The 21008-nt window shown below is 51.6% G+C and overlaps 3 protein-coding genes across 8 annotated transcripts; 1 reads left to right on the forward strand and 2 right to left on the reverse strand.

Annotated features, from left to right (window-relative positions):
* Nucleotides 1–826: 826 nt before the first annotated feature.
* WDR83OS (WD repeat domain 83 opposite strand) lies at nucleotides 827–12828 on the reverse strand. The gene is made up of 4 exons (XM_007171939.2): nucleotides 12695–12828; nucleotides 1920–2025; nucleotides 1320–1417; nucleotides 827–1225 (listed from the first exon to the last, which is right to left on the reverse strand). Exons 1-4 carry the CDS (start codon nucleotides 12742–12744, stop codon nucleotides 1159–1161), a joined length of 321 nt encoding a protein of 106 aa, XP_007172001.1. The 5' UTR covers nucleotides 12745–12828; the 3' UTR covers nucleotides 827–1158.
* Nucleotides 12829–12900: 72 nt separating this feature from the next.
* On the forward strand, nucleotides 12901–16970 carry WDR83 (WD repeat domain 83). 3 transcript variants are annotated; one of them, XM_007171942.3, is made up of 9 exons: nucleotides 13029–13238; nucleotides 13322–13442; nucleotides 13525–13630; nucleotides 13901–13949; nucleotides 14039–14165; nucleotides 15123–15190; nucleotides 15286–15394; nucleotides 15473–15587; nucleotides 16663–16970. In XM_007171942.3, exons 1-9 carry the CDS (start codon nucleotides 13037–13039, stop codon nucleotides 16810–16812), a joined length of 1047 nt encoding a protein of 348 aa, XP_007172004.2. In that variant the 5' UTR covers nucleotides 13029–13036; the 3' UTR covers nucleotides 16813–16970. The 3 variants fall into 3 exon arrangements, with proteins under 3 accessions (XP_057396510.1, XP_057396509.1, XP_007172004.2); XM_057540526.1 differs by lacking the exon at nucleotides 13525–13630 and having other exon boundaries at nucleotides 13009–13238; nucleotides 13322–13425; XM_057540527.1 differs by lacking the exons at nucleotides 15123–15190; nucleotides 15286–15394; nucleotides 15473–15587; nucleotides 16663–16970 and adding an exon at nucleotides 14568–15108 and having other exon boundaries at nucleotides 12901–13238.
* DHPS (deoxyhypusine synthase) lies at nucleotides 16856–20958 on the reverse strand. 4 transcript variants are annotated; one of them, XM_007171940.3, is made up of 9 exons: nucleotides 20630–20957; nucleotides 19894–20058; nucleotides 19554–19675; nucleotides 19044–19140; nucleotides 18872–18958; nucleotides 18329–18434; nucleotides 18148–18251; nucleotides 17162–17287; nucleotides 16856–17077 (listed from the first exon to the last, which is right to left on the reverse strand). In XM_007171940.3, exons 1-9 carry the CDS (start codon nucleotides 20834–20836, stop codon nucleotides 16982–16984), a joined length of 1110 nt encoding a protein of 369 aa, XP_007172002.1. In that variant the 5' UTR covers nucleotides 20837–20957; the 3' UTR covers nucleotides 16856–16981. The 4 variants fall into 4 exon arrangements, with proteins under 4 accessions (XP_007172002.1, XP_057396508.1, XP_057396507.1 ...); XM_057540525.1 differs by lacking the exon at nucleotides 20630–20957 and adding an exon at nucleotides 20450–20522; XM_057540524.1 differs by lacking the exon at nucleotides 20630–20957 and adding an exon at nucleotides 20187–20330.
* Nucleotides 20959–21008: the final 50 nt, after the last annotated feature.

Raw genomic sequence — 21008 nt, forward strand, 5'->3', positions numbered from 1 at the left:
ACGCCCCGCCTCCAGAACCCGGCTTGGCCAATGGGCACCGGTGGGGCGGAGCTAGGGAGTGGCCCGGCGCGTCACGAGACCAAGGCGGTAGCTCTGGGTACCGCTGGGGGCAATGCGGGCGCTAGGAGCGCAGGGAGGCGCTGGGCGCGTCCCACTCTCGGGGTGCTGGTTCGGCCAGAGGAGCCTTTAGCCTCTCGTGGCCTCTATGGCCTCCATGTGTACTTCGAGTGCCCTTTTGTCCCCCTGGGAGCAGAGGTCTCAGATTTTCCTACGGATGCTGTGTTTGCCTTGGAGGTAGAGTATGTGCCTAGGATCCTAGGGTAATTCCGTTGACTTTCTGGGCTAGGGTCCGCGAGGGACCTAGCTTGGCTAGGAACAGAGGTTAATGGGGGCTCTGTTCTGTCCTATGCATGGAGACGTAAAGTAACCACCCTTACGGTGCTGGGGAGGGGAGGCACCCAGCCTTGTTCGAGAGATACCGGTGTCCTCTGATGAGTGAGAACATGGCAGGTGGGGGAGAACTCAAGTCTTTCATGCCTTCCCCCAGTCCCTACCAGTCCATCCGATTTGCTGACATTACCCCCATTCCTCTGATAAGAAAACCAAAGCACAGATTCCTTAGATCAGCAGGGCTGTCTGCTGAGTTGCCAGAGGGCAGGGATCACTGTTCAGTCTCTGGCAGCTGACTTAAGGCTGGAGTCTTGTGAAATTAGCGAGTGAACTAACCAAAAGGCTCCAGACTGGGGACCCCACCCCAAGCCTGACTGAGTGGAGGAACTGGAGCCCTTCCCCCTGTTATGACAATGCACAGAAGGAGAGAGAGGTCTCAGAGAACAACCAGAATGCAAAAATTTATTAACTGGTTTCAACAAGAAAATGAGTGGATACACCTAGAAACATGGATAGTATCTCCTCCAACAGCAGGCAGGGTGGGGAAGGAAGGCAGGAGGGGTAGGCCTAGGAGATTGCCCTCTCTGCTCCAGCGAAGTGGGATCCCAAGGACAGGGCCAGGTTCCCTCCATCCAGCTGCAGGCCCCAAGACTACCTCACCCAGGGAAGCCCAGGACTGCAGCTGAGGGCAGGAGGCTGAGCAGCCACGGGCCAGGCCTAGGGCAAGGTGGATAGAGGGGTCCAGGATGTGACCCCTCTAGGCTGACATCACCAGGGGGGCGTCATGGGCTGAGGGTTCTGCAGATATGACATCACCACGGCAGAGATGGACAGCCTGAGATGGGAGAGAGGTGTCAGTCCAGGATGGATAGGCTTGGGGTCCCCTTCCCCTCACCCAGGAGTCCCTCCCTCTCCAGATCCAGCCTCACATGAAGCTACTCATCATCTGCTTAGTGTCCTCAGAGCTCCGGGAGTTGGCAAAGCTGATGAAGGAGCAGTAGACAGCGACCCAAGCGCACCACTTCAGCTGGAAGAGGTAGGTGGATGGGTGGGTTAGGTCAGTGAGAGGCACCCCAGTGAGCCCCCACAAGGGCCATTCCCAGACACCGGTTCCAACCCCAGTTCCACCTGATGCAGCTCAAACCCTGAGCCCCAGGAGTCTCAGTTCCAGATCCCCATAGTTAACTCCAGGTACCTGAGTTATGGTCCTACTCCCTGTCCTGCATCTCTGACCCCATCATGTCCCCTCTGGCCTAAGGAGCCTGGCCCTTGACATCCCCCGTCGTGCTAAGGACCCCACATTTTCTCCACCAGTCCCCACCAAGTTGCATTAAAGCCTGGCCCCACCCTCAGACTGACGTCCTGTGTGCCACCCTGACCCGGACACCTGGCTTCCCCGACAGCCCTAGCCTTCTTCACCCAGCATCACCCCAGCCCTGCCCCCTCAGCACTGGTCCTGCTTCATTCTGAATCCACGCCTTCCCCACTGTCAGGCGGAGCTGCGGGGAAGGAAACTCAGCCCTGCCCACCTTGAGCATGAGGCCACACATGCTGAAGATCATGCCGAGGAGGTTCATGTAGTCCGGTGTGGGGTCATCCAAGGCTGGGTTACACTCGCTCGGCGGGGGCTTGTACCTGCAGCAGGCTCAGGGTCAGGGGTGCTCAAATTCTGCCCCCAGGATGGGCAGGTGCTCCCCTGGGTCTCCAACCCACAACCTGAGGCCCATTCCCATTGTTAAAAATAAAACCACAGGCCCAAAATGGAGTCACTTATGCTAGGCCATGCCACTAAACTGGGGCTTAGTACCTAACCTAATTGGAGCTTCAGCCTCCCCCAGAAATGTAGTCCTAACCAGTCAGTCAGGAATTTTCTGGTCAGTACCAATGAGGTAGTCTGTCACATGGGCCCCTCTCCGCTCTCCATCCCCCAAAGGAAGAGGTAACCCACCTAATAAGACCCTTTTTTCCCAAAAGGGAGGTGACTTAATCTGAAATAATCCTTTTTTCTGTTTATGACTTCCTTGTCCTGTCTTTAAAAACCTTTCCCTTTCTGTAGCCCTTTAGAGCTCCCCTCTACTTGCTAGAGGAGATGTTGCCTGATCCATGAAGCCTTCAATAAAGTCAATTATATCTTTAAAATTTATTCAGTTGAATTTTGTTTTTTTCAACAGATCTGGTGGCAGCGACAGGATCCAAAGTGAACTTCTGACAGCATTTGGGGACAATGAGAAACATAAGCATGGTACCCATGAACCCCTTTTTGAGTCCACTGTCTTTCTCGCCGTTTCTGGGGGCCATGGGTAAGTTCCTCTCAGTTCTGAGCTCTGCTCTCTTTGTGTCACTCCCAATCTAATTGGCTTTCCAGCCAATTCCCCATTTGTCTGGAATCACTGGTTCCATGTTGGGAGCTGCTGGAAGTTCGGACCACAGTTCCTCATTTGGTTGGAAACCCCCAGCCTTGGTTCTATTCCCAGATTCCACGTTGGGCACTGCTGGTGGCAGCTGCGGTTCCCCATTCGTTTGGAATCAGCCCACAATCCCCATTTGGGGTCTGCTGGTTCAATCCTGTCCCCCAGCCCCAGGTTCTGTGTAGGCAGTTAGTGGTGGTGTGCACAGGGCCTTTTTCTTGGCCAGGCCGCAGTAACTGGTTACAGCTGGAATGTTAAGGTATTCATGTTTGTCTGTCTTGCTTTGTGTAGATAAAGCCAGCTAAGAGAGATGGGAGCTTTCACCTTTAATGAATCAAGCATGCCACCCATCAGCATACCTGCCTTTTTTATGTCTAAGAACTATAATCCCAAAAGCTGTAAATATCTACAAAAATGGCAAAATATTACTAAAAACAACCTAGAATTACAGTGGCCACTGTGGGGAATGTGTCAGTGAGACAAGATTGTTTATTTCAGAAGTGCCCTTGAGGGACTTCCCTGGTGGCACAATGGTTAAGAATCCGCCTGCCAATGCAGGGGACACGGGTTCGAGCCCTGGTCCGGGAAGATCCCACATGCCGCGGAGCAACTAAGCCCGTGCCCCACAACTAGTGAGCCTGAGCTCTAGAGCCCACGAGCCACAACTACTGAGCCCACGCACTGCAACTACTGAAGCCCGGGGGCCTAGAGCCCATGCTCCACAACAGGAGAAGCCACCGCAATGAGAAGCCCACACACCGCAACGAAGAGCAGCCCCCGCTGTCCACAACTAGAGAAAGCCCGCACGCAGCAACAAAGACCCAATGCAGCCAAAAAACAAATAAATAAATTTATTTAAAAAAAAAAAAAAAGTGCCCTTGAAAGTGAGGGTTTCCAAATTAAGCAAACAGAATGGGATACCTATTTTCATTGGTATATGGAAGCTTCCAAAAGGCTTCAAGTTTCCAAAATAGCTTCATTAAAAGATGGGTTACAAAAAGGCTAATGGAAAATCAAAAACACAAGAAGTACCTAAAACAAAAAAGGATAGGGCTGACATGACTCCTACTGCTCTCCTCTCTCCTTTTTTTTTTTTTAATAAGGCTTTTTTTTTTTTTTTTGGCTGCGTTGGGTTTTCGTTGCTGCACGCGGGCTTTCTCTAGTTGCAGAGAGTAGGGGCTACTCTTCGTTGCGGTGCGCAGGCTTCTCATTGTGGTGGCTTCTCTTGTTTTGGAGCACGGGCTCTAGGCGTGTGGGCTTCAGTAGTTGTGGCATGCAGGCTCAGTAGTTGTGGCGCACGGGTTTAGTTGCTCCACGGCATGTGGGATCTTCCCGGACCAGGGCTTGAACCCGTGTCCCCTGCATTGGCAGGCGGATTCTTAACCACTGCGCCACCAGGGAAGCCCCTCTCTCCTTCTTTACCTGAGTACTCATGTTTTACTGATTTTCTTTCTGAACTGCCTTTCCACTCTGAAGGGACTATTCAACAGTTACCATGTAAGAGAGAACTACCCAAGGTTGCAGACGAACCTCCTCGGGTATCTTTCACTCTTTGGTCAAAAATGGAACTAAGGGCCATAGTTAAGGCATTTCCTAAACCTAGGGAGGAACCCCAAAAGTTCTTTGAAGAATCTGGAGTCATTATCAGGGCCTTGACCCCAGGCTGCAAAATCTTTATCAGCTTGTGCACATGCAGGTAGGACCTGGTGAAGCACCAAATGGACACAGGAAGCAAAATGGCAAAACCCGGAGGATCTTCAAGATCCTCAACCAGAAAAAGCTGGTAAAACAGCACCTGACCTTTTATAAGCCATTCCTAGAATCTTCCCTACCCCAACTGATCGGTCTATTATTCAAACATGCAAACCAAAGAAAGATGAATCGGGCCAACTTTAAGGCACGCTTGGAAGCCCTCCACCTATGGCGTTCCGGTCCCATATAAAAGAGTCACTCAACCTGCTCTTAGCTGCCCTATTTGCAAATAGATTATCTCCTGAGATTATTAGCGCATTGATAAAAAGACAGAAAATAGGATGGGAGACCACCAGTCTGATGGAGCCAGCGACCATAGCTGAGCACTTTGAAACGACCTTAGAGCAAGACCACAAGCAAAAATTTTCCAAGTTGTTGGCCTTACAGCTACAAAAGCTCCAAGGCCAGAGACCTAACATAACACCCTCCTAGGGGTCCACCATCAAAACGCTGGCCCGAGGCCCAATGTCTCACATGTAATCAACTGGGACACTGGAAAAAGAGATTGTCCTCAAAGGTCTTATGCAAATTCTTCAACTTGAGTGCCCCACATCTACCCCCTCAGTATTCCAAGGGATTCTCCAGTAAGCTGTTATCAGTAATTCCCTTAAACAGCCAAGGGGAAGCTAAAATTAAAATTAATGGGAAACCCTGCCAAATTCCAGTCGATAATGGAGCTACACTTTCTACTTTTATTTATGTATTTATTTTTTAGTTGCAGCAGGCGGGCTTCTTAGTTGCAGCATGCAGACTCTTAGTTGCGGCACACATGCGGGATCTAGTTCCCCGACCAGGGATCAAACCCGGGCCCCCTGCATTGGGAGCGTGGAGTTTACCCACTGGACCACGAGGGAAGTCCCTACACTTTCTACTTTAAACCCCACTCCCATAGGACGACAAATCCCTCAGAGTGAAAAAGAGGTTTCCTTAGTAGAAGTATCTAATAAACGTTAAGAGAGAATTTCTACCTCAACCAATACAAATGACTCTGGGACCTTTGACTGAAAAGCATTCTTTTTTGCTATGTGACATAGCCCCAGTCAATCTATTAGGTAGAGATCTGCTTTCTAAGTTAAAAGGGCTAATACATTTTGTTTCCAATGGAGACCTCACCGTAAAATTTCCTGACCAACCTGAACCTTATGTTCTTTTACGTTCTTACAATCTGTCCTTGACGTGGAAGAGGAAGGATTCCAACAAAAGTCCCCTAATTTAACTGAGGTGCCCAAAAACCTGTGGGTTATTTCTAATACTGACACTGGGACAATAAAAAGTACAGAGCCTATAAAGATTCAGAGACACATAACTAAACCTCTTCCTCAATTACCTCAATATCCACTAAAGCCTGAAGCCACACAAAGCCTCACACCTGCAACAAAAGATCTCATCTCCCAGGGGGTAATCATACCCTGTATTAGCCCCCATGACACACAGATCCTGCCAGCCTGGAAACCTAATGGGTGAGGATGGAGATTTGTCCAGAACGTAAGAGTTTTTTTCCTTTTTCCCCCTAGGGAAAGGTTTTGTTTGTTTGTTTGTTTGTTTTAGTTTTTATTGGAGTAGAGTTGATTTACAATGTTGTGTTAGTTTCTGCTGTACAGCAAAGTAAATCAGTTATATATGTTTATATATCCACTCTTTTTTAGATTCTTTTCCCATTTAAGTCTTTACAGAGTATTGAGTAGAGTTCCCTGTGCTATACAGTAGGTCCTTATTAGTTATCTGTTTTATATATAGTAGTGTGTATTTGTCAATTCCAATCTCCCAATTTATCCCTCCCCTCAGGACTTAAGAGCTATTAACGAGATAGTTATTCCCCATTTCCCAGTTGTCGCAAACCCAGAACACCCTTTTGTCATGAGTGACACCAGACTCAAAATGGTTCACTGTTGTAGACCTTGGTTCAGCACTGCTGTAGACCCCAACAGCTGATTATCTGTTCGCCTTAAGTTGGAAAAATCAGCAATACACCTGGACAGTCATGCCTCAAAGGCTCACTGAGGCCCCTTATTTCTCCCAAGTGCTCCACCAAAATGCAAGGAGCCGCCAGTCCCGGGGAAATCAACTGTTTTACAATAGGCAGACAACCTCTTGCTGTGCTCAGTAACCAAAGAGGCATCCATAAAAGACTCCATGTATCTGCTGCAACAGTTAGCTGAGAAGTGATGGAAGAAATTTCCACATATTGAGGTATGGGGAAGTCATCCTAGCTCATACATGACTGGGCTTGAACTTTTTTTTTTATTATTAATGTATTTGTTTATTTTGGCTGCACCGCGTCTTAGTTGCAGCATGCGGGATCTTCGTTGCAGCATTTGGACCTCTTAGTTGCAGCATGCATGTGGGATCTAGTTCCCCAACCAGGGATCAAACCCGGGCCCCCTGTATTGGGAGCTCGGAGTCTTACCCACTAGACCACCAGGGAAGTCCCCTGGGCTTGAACTTTATGCTAATTAGAACAGACCGTCTTGTGGCCTGTCAAACAGACATTGCACATCTGCTTTAACCATTAAAACAAACAGACAAAAAAAGGAATACAGTTATCAGACTGTTCAGAATGTCCACTTTGAAGATAGGGATAAATGTCCATTCACCCCAACCCTAAGATGCCAATGCATCAACTCCTTTGAAGATGAGGTTCCCTTCCCCAAAACTAAGGTCATGCTGACTCACTGTGTATGTGCTAATCTGTCTCTTGAAACCTCGAAGGAATGTACCCCGTTATGTTTGATGTTTGTTCTTTGTTCTGACAAGACAGAACTGTGCTTCAGGCATCCAAATGGAGCCGGGTGGTCATTGTGGATGTGGATATATTCCTGCATCACTGAGAACTTGAATTTTCTGAACTGTATCAAACTTAACTACACCACTAGCTATTCTCAAGACAATATCTGCTAGCAGCTGCCAACTGCAACCTTATGGTCTCAAGATCTCCCACTGTAACTATACAACCACTTCAGACCCCAACCAATCCTTGCTTGACAGGCACCCTTACTTCTTGCCAGTTCCAGTTATAATTCCCTTTTTATTTTTTGGCTGCACCTCGTGGCATGCGGTACTTCCCTGACCAGGGATCAAACCGGTGCCCCTTGCAGTGGAAGGGTGGCGTCTTAACCACTGGACCACCAGGGAAGCCCCAATTATAATTCTTGACAAACAAGTTATGTAACTGCAGTTTTTGCCTATATAAGCCTCTGCCATTTTGTAGTCTGGCAAAACACAATTCAAGGGCTTCTTGAATCTGTGTTTCCTGGGCTACAGTCCTCAGTTCGGCTTGAACAAAATCCTTTTTTAAAAAAAAAATAAATTTATTTATTTGGGTTTTTTTTGGCTGTGTTGGGTCTTCGTTGCTGTGTGTGGGCTTTCTCTAGTTGCGACGAGCGGGAGCTACTCTGTTACGGTGCGCGGGCTTCTCATTGTCGTGGCTTCTCTTGTTGCAGAGCACAGGCTCTAGGCGCGTGGGATTCAGTAACTGTGGCACGTGGGCTCAGTAGTTGTGGCACACGGGCTTAGCTGCTCTGCGGCATATGGGATCTTCCCAGGCCAGGGATCGAACCCATGTCCCCTGCATTGGCAGGCAGATTCTTAACCACTGCGCCACCAGGGAAGCCCTAAAATCCTTATTATAGGTTGGTTGTTGATTATTTCCACTGACAAAAGGGACATAAACTCCGCAAGGAAAAATTACAATTATCTCTGTATACTGTTCATTACCTAGTGCTGAAGGAACCCAGCTATCTCCAAAAAGGATTAGGCTAAACCAAGAATGTCCTATGCCTATAACTAAGCGACAGCTTTGTGGATTTCTAGACTTGATTGGCTATTGTAGACTATGGGTTCCTAATTTTTCTCTATTGGCTTTCCCACTCTATGAACTTACTAAACTTTTAGTGCCTGAGCCCCTTCCTAGGGAAGATAAGCATAAGCAGGCTTTTCTAAGACTAAAACAAGTGCTGTAAGAACCGCCAGCCCTAGGCCTACCTAATTACTCAAAACCTTTCACCTTATTCGTGCATGAAAGAGATAAGCAAGCCCTGGCAATGCACACACAAGAGCACAGCAATAAACATAGCCTGTTTCCTATCACAGCATATAACCGGATTCAGTTGCCAGTCCCTATACCAACTGTCTTAAGGCTACAGCTGCAGCTGCAAAGTTAGTAGGAGCCTCAGCAGATCTAACCCTAGGTAATGGCATTTATTTACAAACGCCTCATGCTGTCCAAAGTCTTCTTAACTCTGAAATGACTCAACATTTCTCTGCAAGCAGATTAACCTCCTATGAGATCCTTCTGCTTCCACTACCTACTCAACATCTTAAATGTTGCAACATCCTTAACCCTGCTACATCACCACCTCTGCCTGACAAAGATGAGCCCCATGACTGCCAGGTAAGGACATCCTGATCTAATCTTGCTGATGGGTCCTACTCTAAAAATGAAAAAGGGATACTTTGTTTCCAAGCTGGTTACGATATTACTAACCAATATGAATAACTTGAAAGGGAAACTTCCCACAAACTAAAGCAGCAAGTTATCAGATGACAGACTGTTAATATTTATACCAATAGCTGGTATGCCTTTGGGGTCATCCATGATTTGGGGATGTTATGGAAACAAAGGGATTTTCTTATGTCCTCTGGGCCCCCAATCAAAAATGGGCAACAGGGCTTCCCTGGTGGTGCAGTGGTTAAGAATCCACCTGCCAATGCAGGGAACACAGGTTCAAGCCCTGGTCCAGGCAGAACATGCCTCGGAGGAACCAAGCCCGTGCGCCACAACTACTGAACCTGCGCTCTAGAGCCCACACCCCTAAAGCCTGTGCTCTGCAACAAGAGAAGCCACTGCAGTGAGAAGCCGCGCACTGCAATGAAGAGCAGACCCCACTCACCACAACTAGAGAAAGCCCGCGCACAGCAACGAAGACCCAACACAGCCAAAAATAAATAAATAAATAATTGTTTGTAAAAATGCTGAAAAAAATCCATTTTTTTTTTAAAAAGGCAACAAATAAACTACCTTCTTATTGCTATTCTCTTACCTTCTGAAATTGCTGTCATTAAAATTGAGGTTCAGACCAAAAGGACTGAACCTGAGTTCCAGGAATGCCCTAGCTGACTTTCATGTAAAGACAGCAGCAACAGAGTCTATAAATATTATGGCACTGGGAATTCCCTGGTGGTCCAATGGTTAAGACTGGGTGCTTTCACTGTGGTGGCCCAGGTTCAGTCCCTGGTCGGGGAACTAAGATCTCGCAAGCCGCACGGAGCAGCCAGTAAATAAATAAATAAGGCATATATGGATGAAGACGATTCTGCTTCAGCAAAAAATGACCCCTCACTGCCTGACTGTGGCCAAGAGAGACTTTTTTTTATTATTTATTTTTTTCTTTTTTGGCAACACCATGGGCGGCTTGTGAGATCTCAGTTCCCCCGCCAGGGACTGAATCATGGCCCTCGGCAATGAAAGCACAGAGTCCCAACCACTGGTCTGCCAGGGAATTCCCTGAACAGAGAAATTAAGATGCACAAACAATGGTTGTATATTAAATGAACAGACCATACTTTGACTAAACATGAAACCCTTCCTCCTTTTTCTTTTCTTTACTCTGGTATTGACCTGGAAAGATAATGTTTTCACCCTTCTCTCCCAGGCCATTGCTAAGGGAGGTAAGCTTTCAGACTGCTGGATTTGTCAACAAAGATTACAATATATCCATGATGCTAGAGACCCCCTGGTCCTTCCTGTGACCAATTTCTCTTCTATTCTCAAAGTCAAAGCAAACTACAATCGAACCCCCTAAAAATTTCTTACGCAGTTGAACTTGTACAGCCAGAACAACCTATGCCTTGTTGTTTCCTTTCTCCCATCATAACTTACATACTCAGTTAGACACAATTACCTAGGAAATCTTAGTGCATTTGCACCCCCATGTTCCCATGATAATCTAGATCAGATTTGCCCCCAATCACTAAGAGATCTCACCAGCAGCAACCATCTTTGCAAGGCATTTAGAACAACACTTTATTTCAGGATGGGAGATTCTCTTCCCGTACGTGCTGAAAACCTAACTGACACCTGGTTGGAATGGGTAAACGCAGTAATTCCTGTGACTGAATCCATTAACAGTACCTCCTTAACGGGAACGGTTTGTGTCCCCATAGGGTCTGTCTTTGTCCATGGTGGTTATCATTCTCTTTGGGCCTCTGAATGCCTAGATAGTCAGTGCACAGGGGGCAATACCTCTTAGGTTATGTAACAGGGCCCCTAACATTCCACAAGGGAACTAAGACACCTCATTGGTCAAATCCCCTGGATTTACATCATCAAGTTAAAAATAACGATGAGCGGGACTTCCCTGGTGATCCAGTCGCTAAGACTCCACGCTCCCAAGGCAGGGGGCCCAGGTTCGATCCCTGGTCAGGGAACTAGATCCCACATACCACATGCTACAAGGAAGATCCCACATGCCGCAACTAAGACCCACCGCAGCCAAATAAGTAAATAAATAAATATTTTTTAAAAAATAACGATGAGGGGCTTCCCTGGTGGCGCAGTGGTTGAGAATCTGCCTGCTAATGCAGGGGACACGGGTTCGAGCCCTGGTCTGGGAAGATCCCACATGCCACGGAGCAGCTGGGCCCGTGAGCCACAATTGCTGAGCCTGCGCGTCTGGAGCCTGTGCCCCGCAACGGGAGGGGCCGCGATGGAGAAAGGCCCGCGCACCGCGATGAAGAGCGGTCCCCGCACCGCGATGAAGAGTGGCCCCCGCTTGCCGCAACTGGAGAAAGCCCTCGCACGAACCGAAGACCCAATACAGACAAAAATAAATAAATTAATTAATTAAAAAAAAAAAAAAAGAAAATCCTTAAAAAAAAAAAAAAAATAACGATGAGGATTTCATGACTCAGGATTCATTTCCTTCGGCAGGGCCATCAGCCCAAGAAAGATCCTTAGATTCTCTGGCCAAAGTTTTTCTTTATAATAGAATAGTCCTTGATTATCTTTTAGCTGAGCAAGGAGTGTCTATGCTGTGCAATACCACCTGCTGCACCTGGACTAACCCTTCTGGATTAGTTGAAACTCTATTATATAAAATCACTGAACAAGTCAGTTGGCTTAAGAAGGTGACTCCTTCAACGGGAACTTTCTTTTTTTAGCAGGGATCGAACCAGTGCTCGCTGCATTGGAAGCGTGGAGTCCTAACCACTGGACCCCCAGGGAATTCCCAATGGGAACTTTCTTCGACGTATTTGATTTTGCCTGGTTTGGATCCTGGGGACCATGGCTCCGAAGTGCACTCCAAACATTGTGAATTATCCTGTTTATTATAATAATCTCCCTGGTGCACTTAATCTCTCAAAAGCTTTAAATGCATACTCACTGCCACTAACCACCAAGCAAAAGATCTCCCTAAGACTCGAACATCAGAAAAGTAACAAAAAAATGACCAACTTAAAAACTGTGAACCTGAAGCCAGCCAGGACCTGCGACTATCACAGGGGTTAAGCAAAAACATCATAACCTATGGTTAGCACACAAAGGAACAGGAAAAACTGCAAGAACCTCAGAGCAGTAGCTGAGAGTGGCACTCATGCCTTAAGTTTTGATCACATCTCTCAGTTAAGCTGAGAGTCTGATTAAGGTGGGGAGGGTGGGAGGAGGGGGCATTGTTAAAGAGAAAACCACGGGCCAAAAATGGAGTCCCTTATGCTAGGCCAAGCCACCAAAGCAGGGCTCAATACTTAACCTAACCGAAGCTTTAACCTCCTCCAGAAATGTAGTCTTAACCGGTCAGTCAGGAATTTTCTGGTCAGCACCAATGAGGTCGTCGGTCACATGGGTCCTCTCCCCTCTCCATCCTCCAAACAGAAGACGAGGTAACCCCACCTAATAAGACCCTTTTTTCCCCAAAAGGGAAACGACCTAATCTGAAATCACCCTTTTTTCTGATTATGACTTCTTTGCCTTGCCTTTAAAAAACCTTTCCCTTTCTGTAGCCCTTTAGCGCTCCCCTCTACTTGCTAGATGGGATGCTGCCCAATTCATGAATCATTTGATAAACCCAATTATATCTTTAAATTTTATAGCTGAATTTTGGTTTTTTGTTTTTGTTTTTTAACACCATGACAACTAGGATCCTCACCTCAGCACTTTGTTGGGCCTCCGTGGGTCCGACATATTGTTCGCGGACATAGCGAGTCGCGCCTCTTCCGCTGCGGGAGTCTCAGCTTCCGGCGGCTTCCAGCATGGAAACGGAGGATGGCTTTTAGAGTAACACCCTCAGCCCTCGCGCTTCCGTTCCTGCCGGCGGGAGCTGGAACTACCCCCGTCCAGGGGACAGAGAATTCGAAGAAGCCAAAAATATTCCAAGAAAACAGGACGTGGGGAAATAAACCGGGAAGCTGGAAACAAGCTTCAGTGTTTCCAACGCTTTCTCCAAAAAGCCTAAACGTTGAACCCGGAAGTGAGAAATAGGAAGTAGACTATGGAGGACAATAATAAGGTTACACCAAAGCGTGGGTTCCCAGGGCAGAAAGCCTCGGTGCAAGCTACTCTACGGTGGCAAGGAAGGGAGGGCGGAGCAATGGCTTTCCCGGAGCCAAAACCGCGGGGCCCGGAGCTGCCTCAGAAACGGTTGAAGACGTTGGACTGCGGGCAGAGGGCGGTGCGAGCCGTGCGATTTAATGGTGAGCGCCCTTATCTTCGTTCCGGGTCCTACCTCCGCCTCCTGAAGTCGGCGGCCCAATAACCCCCTCGTGGTGTTCCCCAGTGGATGGCAATTACTGTCTGACTTGCGGCAGCGACAAGACCCTGAAGCTGTGGAGCCCGCTGCGAGGGACGCTACTGCGGACGTACAGCGGCCACGGCTACGAGGTGCTGGACGCGGCAGGGTGAGCCGGGGGCCAGGCCGGGATCGAGGCGCTGAGGCCGGGATCAGAGCTGGACGCTGATCTTCCCTGCTCTGCCCTCTAGCTCCTTTGACAACAGCAGTCTCTGCTCCGGCGGCGGGGACAAGGCAGTGGTGCTGTGGGATGTGGCATCGGGGCAGGTCGTGCGCAAATTCCGGGGCCACGCGGGGGTGAGTGCAAGCAAGAAAAGGCCGCGTTAGAACGGACCTGAATTGCGTGTAGGTGGTGACAGGGACTCTCCCCCTCCCCACGCAATTACAGCGCAAGGATCCTTCCCCACGGCTCCGTCTTCACCAAGCCCTGTCCTTGCAGTTTCTCCAAAAACTTTCATCTCCCCTACCCCTAGCCTTTTCCCTTGCTTTAACTTGCACTGAGAACCCTGCTTTTATCCCCATCCTCCAAAGTCCAGCCTTCTCTAAGCTGCTGTTCCTGTTTTGCAGAAGGTGAACACGGTGCAGTTTAATGAAGAGGCCACAGTTATCCTGTCTGGTGAGTCCGGGGCCTAGGCAGGTGGGCGCAGGGGGCTGCCCCGGTCCCCCCCCCCCCAAACCTGATCCACCTTCATGCTGACCTCACAGGCTCTATTGATTCCACCATCCGCTGCTGGGACTGCCGCTCGCGGAGACCTGAGCCTATACAGAAGCTGGACGAAGCCAAGGATGGCATATCCAGCGTGAAGGTGTCAGACCATGAGGTCCTCGCAGGGTGAGTGGGGCCAGGACCTTGCCCCTCCCCAGGTGCCATTGGGGATCATAGCTGTCTCTGTACTTAGATTAAAATTTACTCTCCTCACTGCACTCACAAGGCCTTGCATGGTCTGGTCTCTGTTGTGCTCTCAGTTTTTATTCATTCCCAGGCTCATTTCTGTTAAATATGCCACACATGCTCGCACCCCAGGACCGACTTTTGCAATTGCTCTTCCTCTGCCTGGGCTACCCTTCTACTACTTATTCAGAGTGTGTTTGAGCACCACCTGCAGGTCACATTTTCAGTCAGTGAGCATACAGGAGTGAAAAGACAGGAAAACAAGGAAAAATCCCCACTTACATAGAGTTGATATTCTAACTGCAGGAGACAAACAATTAAAAAAAAAATATTCCCATGCAGGGCTGCCCAAATGTTGCCACAACCTGAGGGAGTGCCGATACCACCACTGGGGGCATTTGGGCTGCATGGCCTGTTGGCCTACCCAGTTCCCACACATCCCACCTTGGACTGCACATGGTTGGCTCCTTCTCATCCTCAAGTACCAATTCAAACGTCACCTCCTCGGGGAGCTGATTACCCTCAGTCAGCAAGGCTCCACGTTGGCAGCAAGTGCTCCTGGCTTGGTAGCAGCTGTGTCCCAAGCTCCCACACAGGGTTGTAGCCCAGAGAAGGAGCTCAGTATAAATCAGAAACAGATGCAGTGGGACCTGATTGGCCCCTGGGGCTGAGTCTCAAAGCCAGTGCCTCAGAATTCCACTCATGAATTCACTTCAGTGCATGTTTTCTGTGGCCGGTCCTGAACATGACATGACAGTGAAGGGTGCCCAGGAAGGGCAGGCACCCAGCCTTGCTCTCAGGGCCCTGGCCAGGTGAGAGGGTACAGGAGCACCGAAGCTGGAGCCCTGGACCTACTGGCCCCTGTGATGCTTCAGCTGGATCCACCCTCTCTTGCAGCTCCGTAGATGGCCGGGTAAGGCGCTATGATCTGAGGATGGGGCACCTCTTCTCAGACTACGTGGGCAGTGAGTGTGGCTGGGGCTGTGAGGCAGGCAGGGAAGGTGGGGGCAGCACGGGAACCCCAGCCTGACCTGCTTGCCCACCCCTCCCCTTCCCCCAGGCCCCATCACCTGCACCTGCTTCAGCCGGGACGGGCAGTGCACCCTGGTGTCCAGCCTGGACTCCACGTTGCGGCTTCTAGACAAGGACACAGGGGAGCTGCTGGGCGAGTGAGTCCTCAGGGCTGTGGGGCCCCTCCCCCACTCCCAGTAAGGCCCCAAACCCCCACTGATGCCACTCATATCCAGGTACATGGGCCATAAGAACCAGGAGTACAAGCTGGACTGCTGCCTGAGCGAGCGCGACACGCACGTGGTCAGCTGCTCCGAGGACGGGAAGGTGTTCTTCTGGGACCTGGTGGAGGTGAGCCTCTGCACCGGGGGGCCTGCCCTGTCCTTACCTGAGTCACTCCCAGGCCTCTATAACGGAGTGCTGTTAGAACTGGGGGCTGGAAGGAGTGAGTGAGGGGATGAGGCGAGAACGTTCCTGGCAAAGGGCATAGGACGTGCTAAGGCTCGGGGTTGTGGCACACACGCACTGGTCAGGAGATAGAAGCACTTTGGATGGCATTGGCGGCAGCAGAATCCAGGTCAGGCAGGGCCACTGGGACTGACCCTGGGGTAGGAGGAGCGGATAGTGGCATCTGACCTCAGGGGAGACAGGGCTGTAGTTGTTCAGGAAATCTGAGCTACCTCTGACCATCCGTGTGGTATCCAGCCCCCAAGCCCTGTGAGCCCTGTCCTCATGTGTCTCAGCCTGGTGGGGGCGTCAGGATGCGAACTGACCAGCCAGGCGTAGTGGGGTCAGAGCTGGGGCTTGGCCAGAGAAGTAAGCCTCCTAAGAGGATGGAGGGAACCGGGGGGCCCTGGAGAGTCCAGGGGCCAGCTCTCCCTCTGGGAACTAAGAAGGTGCCAATGTTCTGCCTACTTCTCGAGTTTCCTGTAGACCGGAAGTCACCCTGAAGGGGAGGGCACATGAAGGGACACTTTCCAGGTGGAAAGAGGAATGGTGGCCTGCTTGAGGAACTGTGTTTGTTGAGCTATGACTGCAGGGTGATGAAGGGAGCGGGCATTGAGGCTATCAAGTGGGCGGGCGAAGCCCAGATGGTGGCAGAGGGGGAGGGAAGCTGGGACCCACATGTGACCGGCCGTGGAGGAGGGCAGTGGCTGTGAAGGTGGAGAGAATCAGCAATCTCTGGGCATGGTCTAAAGGTAGAACCAACAGGATTTACCGACAAAGGGATGTGAGATGTAAGAGAAAGATTCAAGATGTTTGACCTGAGCACCTAGAAGGACAGAGTGACTGAGGGGCTGAGTTTGTGGCTGGTTAAGTTTACAGTGTCTCGGAAGCACTTAGACGCATGTGGCTGAAAGCGGGGGAGAAGCAGCTGAGGGGAGGGAGACACACTGGTGACACTCCCAACCCCCTCACTCCACAGGGTGCCCTGGCGCTGGCCCTGCCTGTAGGTCCCGGTGTGGTGCAGTCGCTGGCCTACCACCCCACGGAGCCCTGCTTGCTGACCGCCATGGGGGGCAGCATCCAGTGCTGGCGGGAAGAGACCTACAAGGCTGAGGATGGCACAGGCTGAAGCCAGGGGACCCACGACCAAGGACAGAGAGAGAGACACAGCCTGAGAAGGACCACTGAGACCATTTATTCTAGACATGCTGCTGACCAAGGAGTTGGGAGGAGCTGGGTCTGCAAACTAATAAATAGAGGAGGTGTTGAGGCCTCCCTGGGGCTGCACCGTCCAGCGTTCAGTCCTCGTTCTTCTCGGGCGTGAAGGCATCTACCTTCTGGGCAAAGGTTTCAGCCACGAGCAGCGGAAAGACCAGGGAGGCATCAGCATAGACCTGTGGAGGGGACTCAGGTGAGCCACGGGACCCAAGGCCGTACCCTGGGAGACCCTGTGCCCCAGCTGGCTGGCCGGCCCTCACCTTGACAGGCTGTGCGTCCACCCGGATCTTGCCCCAAGAGACAGCTTCATCTGGCCGGGCGCCCGAGTCAGAGCCATCAAACTCCTGGGCTGTGTTGATGTAGACGGCATAGTCAGCCCCATTCCGCTGTGGGGAGGGGCAGAGTGGGCTGTCAGCCACACAGGCTCCAAGGCAGGGCACTGTAGCTAGAGGCTGAGGGACGTGTTCCAGATGAAGGAAGCCCTTGGCGGCCCCTCACTCCAAGGGAAGGGCCCCACATCAACATCTGGGTAGAGTGAGGGGTCACGGGATGCTGGGCAGACAGTGGGCAGTGTTGCTCCAGACTCACCTCCTAGGTAGCAAGAGCCCTCCCACATCTGCCACCAGCTCTACAGAAGACCTCCAAATCCAACTTACCTCTCCCCTCTCTATGGCCCCCACCCTGGCCCCCTCATTTGTTCCCCCCAGAGCAGCCAGAGAGCGCCTCGAGAGCACCTGAGTGGCCCTCAAGGCCCTGCACTTTCTGCCTGTCACCTCCTGCCTCACCTCCTCCCACTCTCGCCTTCACCAGCCTCCTAGCTGTTCCCTGACCTACGTCAGGCACCTCAGAACCTTTACACTGACTGGTCCCTCTGCCAGGAATTCTATCTCGCCCCCACACCCCAGGACAACCACATGGCTCATGGGACCACCCCCTGAAAAACCTCTGCTCGCAGGTCACATTTCCCAGGAAGCTTTCCCTTTTATGAACAGCACCCCTTTCACTTGCCATCTCGACATCCTCCCTTATTTTTCTCCATAGCAATTACTGCCACCTGATATGCATGTCAGCTGTTTGCTGTCTCCCCCCACTAGAACATCAGTTCCAGGAGGGCAGGGATCTTGGCCTGTCTAGTCCACAGCTGTCTACCCAGCACATGGCATAGGCCTAGTACACAGGCCTGTCTGCATGACAGGCCTGAGTGCCACCCCCTACTAGGGAGCACACACACTCCATCCCTGCTCACCATGAGGTTGGCGTTGGCAATGTGGTGCTTGACCATGCCACCGCCCAGGATGATCATCCCAGTGCGCTTGGCGAAGATGGCCTGTGTGTTGATGAGCCTCAGGTCTGGGAAAGAGGGCTGTGTCAGGCCGCGGGCCCAGGCAGCCCTCCTCCCCCTCTCCTCTGGGGCCCCAGCACCTTACCTTCAACAATGTCCAGGACCAGGCCTGGGTTCTTATAGGAATGGAAGAAGATCATGTCACCCAGCGAGCCATCTGTGAGTGCCGGGCTCAACACAGGGATGTGGTTCTAGGAAAGAGCAAGACAGGAGAGCGGTTAGAGCTCAGAGCCCTGCAGGGGCAGTCTGGGGGCATTCCCTCCTCTCTGCCTGATTCTGGGCAGGGAGCTTAACTTCACTTGTGCCTGGCACATAAAGAATGGTAGCTCTTATTTTTCTGATTGCTGGACCCCATAGCCTCTGAGGAGCATGGGACCCTACACCAGGTCCCATGGGGGCTGCTAAGCACTGCCCCCAACTGCTTCCCAGTAGTCTAGGAGTAGAGCCAGAATACAAGGACCACACTCAGCAGCTGTGGGACCTCAGGCAAATTGCCTAACCTCTCTGTTTCTGAGGTTCCTCACCTAGGAGTGGGAATGATAAGAATAGTACCAACTCCCCAGGTGGCTGTAAAGATGAAACAACACATGCCAAAGCATGGCAACTTTGCCCCCACCCAGCCCCTCACCTTCTGGGCCCAGTAATACACTGACTCTGGGTTGTTTATCTCCTTGCCAAGCCGGGCGATCATCTTGGAAGGCGTCCACTTCACACCCTAGGAGGAGACATCAGCTTCAGCTAGCGGCACCTCCCCTGACACCCACCGTGCCACCCCCCCCCCCAGGTTGCTCCAGCCTCACCTCCGTGTTCTGCTCCAGCACCATCTGGTCCAAAATGGGCATCAGCCAGTCCTCAAACTTGCAGTAATTGTCATTGGGCACCAGCAGGTTTCCGATCCTGGGGACAGGAGGCATGTGGGCATCAGGGTCCAGGACCCTCAGCCTGGCTCCCCTACCCAGCACCACTCAGGGCCCCCACCTGTGTTTTTTTGTTTTTTTTTTTAAAGCCAGGTTGCATTGTTTTATTTATTTATTTATTTATGGCTGTGTTGGGTCTTCGTTTCTGTGCGAGGGCTTTCTCTAGTTGCAGCAAGTGGGGGCCACTCTTCATCGCGGTGCGCGGGCCTCTCATAATCGCGGCCTCTCTTGTTGCGGAGCACAGGCTCCAGACGCGCAGGCTCAGTAATTGTGGCTCACGGGCCTAGTTGCTCCGCGGCATATGGGATCCTCCCAGACCAGGGCTCGAACCCGTGTCCCCTGCATTGGCAGGCAGATTCTCAACCACTGCGCCACCAGGGAAGCCCCTCCCACCTGTTGATCCCGTTCTCACGTAGCTCCTTCCCCCTGAGGCTGAACTCGCCCAGGTATGTGGGCGCCAGGCACTTGATGAGATCCTCCTCCACACCCCCAGCCGTGGTCACCAAGACGTCCACCTGCAGTCATAAGGCAGTGAGGTTGGCCAAGGAAGGGACGCCCTGCTTTCGTACCAGGCAGGACTCCTAACTCCCAACTCTCATCCAGTGACCCTTGTGGGGAGCTCTGCTGCAAAACAAAACTGACCCATAGTTCCCTATCTCACTTCTATGACCAGTAATCTTATTGCCCATTAAGACCCAGAGAGGCCAAGGCCACAACCCCACCAGGTCCCCACCATGTTGTGCTGCACGAGGTAACGGATGGTCTCACGAATGCCCGAACTGATGAGGTTGGATGTGTAGCCCAGAAAAATGGTGCAGCCGGTGAGTGGGCGGCAGCTCTGGGTCAGGTCTGCATGTTGGTCTTCATCCTGAGCCAGCGGCTCTAGTTTCTTCTCTATCTAGGTGTATAAGGGCAGGGTCGAGTTAACCTCTGGCCCCAAACTCCAGCCCAAGGACCCCAGGTGGGTTTCAGAGACAGACTCCGCGCCCAGGCCCTGCCCACTGAGGGATATGGGACCACTTCTACCTGGAACCAGGGAATGAACACCCCTGTGCAGGCTCCGCCCTTTCCACAGCCCAAGTCTCAGGTCACACACTCAGGCTTCGCCCCTTTTCAGGAATCACTTTTGCAGGCCCGACCCCTCTCCCCAGTGGGAAAAGCAAATCCAACCTCAGGTCCCGCCCTGCCTTAGGCTCCTCCTTCAATCCCTTCCTCAACTGCGCGGTCTGGCTCCAGACTCCGCCCATTCCAAAATACTTGCAACATGTTGCCTATAACGCGCCCCCTACCTAGAATCAGTCCCAACCCACTCCCCAGCACAAAAACTCCAGCCCAGGAGGGGGTCCCCGTCTCTCTCCAACTATCGGACGAAAAACACACCTCCTCCCAGGGAAGTCCCGCCCCCAAGTACCCCACAGTGCTACTGGAGGCCACGCCCCTCAACCCAGGAAGTCCCACCCAGGCCTCACCATGGCGTTGACTTGCTGTACCGCGCGCCCGAAGTTGGTGGCCTGGAAACCAGTAGTGCCGAAGGCCTCCAGCAGCGCGCGGTAGTTCACGCCACGGTTGAAGTCGTAGCCTCGGACCTGGGCGCTCTCGGACGGCAGTGCCGAGCTGTGCTTCAACACGGCGGCCAGCGCCGCCGCGGGCGCCCCCCTCTCCAGGGGACCCTCCATGCTCCTGCGGCCGCACTGTCAAATCAGAGCCGCCCCAGGCCAGGCCTCCGGCGGCCTCGAACACCTTTAAGCCCCAGCACGCACAACCTGCGGAGGGCCGGAAGTTGTGTATGTCACATGACCCGCCGACGCCCGGATTCCAGGGTGCAGCCTTCTTTGCTTGTGTATTCCG

This window comes from Balaenoptera acutorostrata, chromosome 2 (assembly GCF_949987535.1).
Source record: "Balaenoptera acutorostrata chromosome 2, mBalAcu1.1, whole genome shotgun sequence".
Classification (NCBI taxonomy): Eukaryota; Metazoa; Chordata; class Mammalia; order Artiodactyla; family Balaenopteridae; genus Balaenoptera; species Balaenoptera acutorostrata.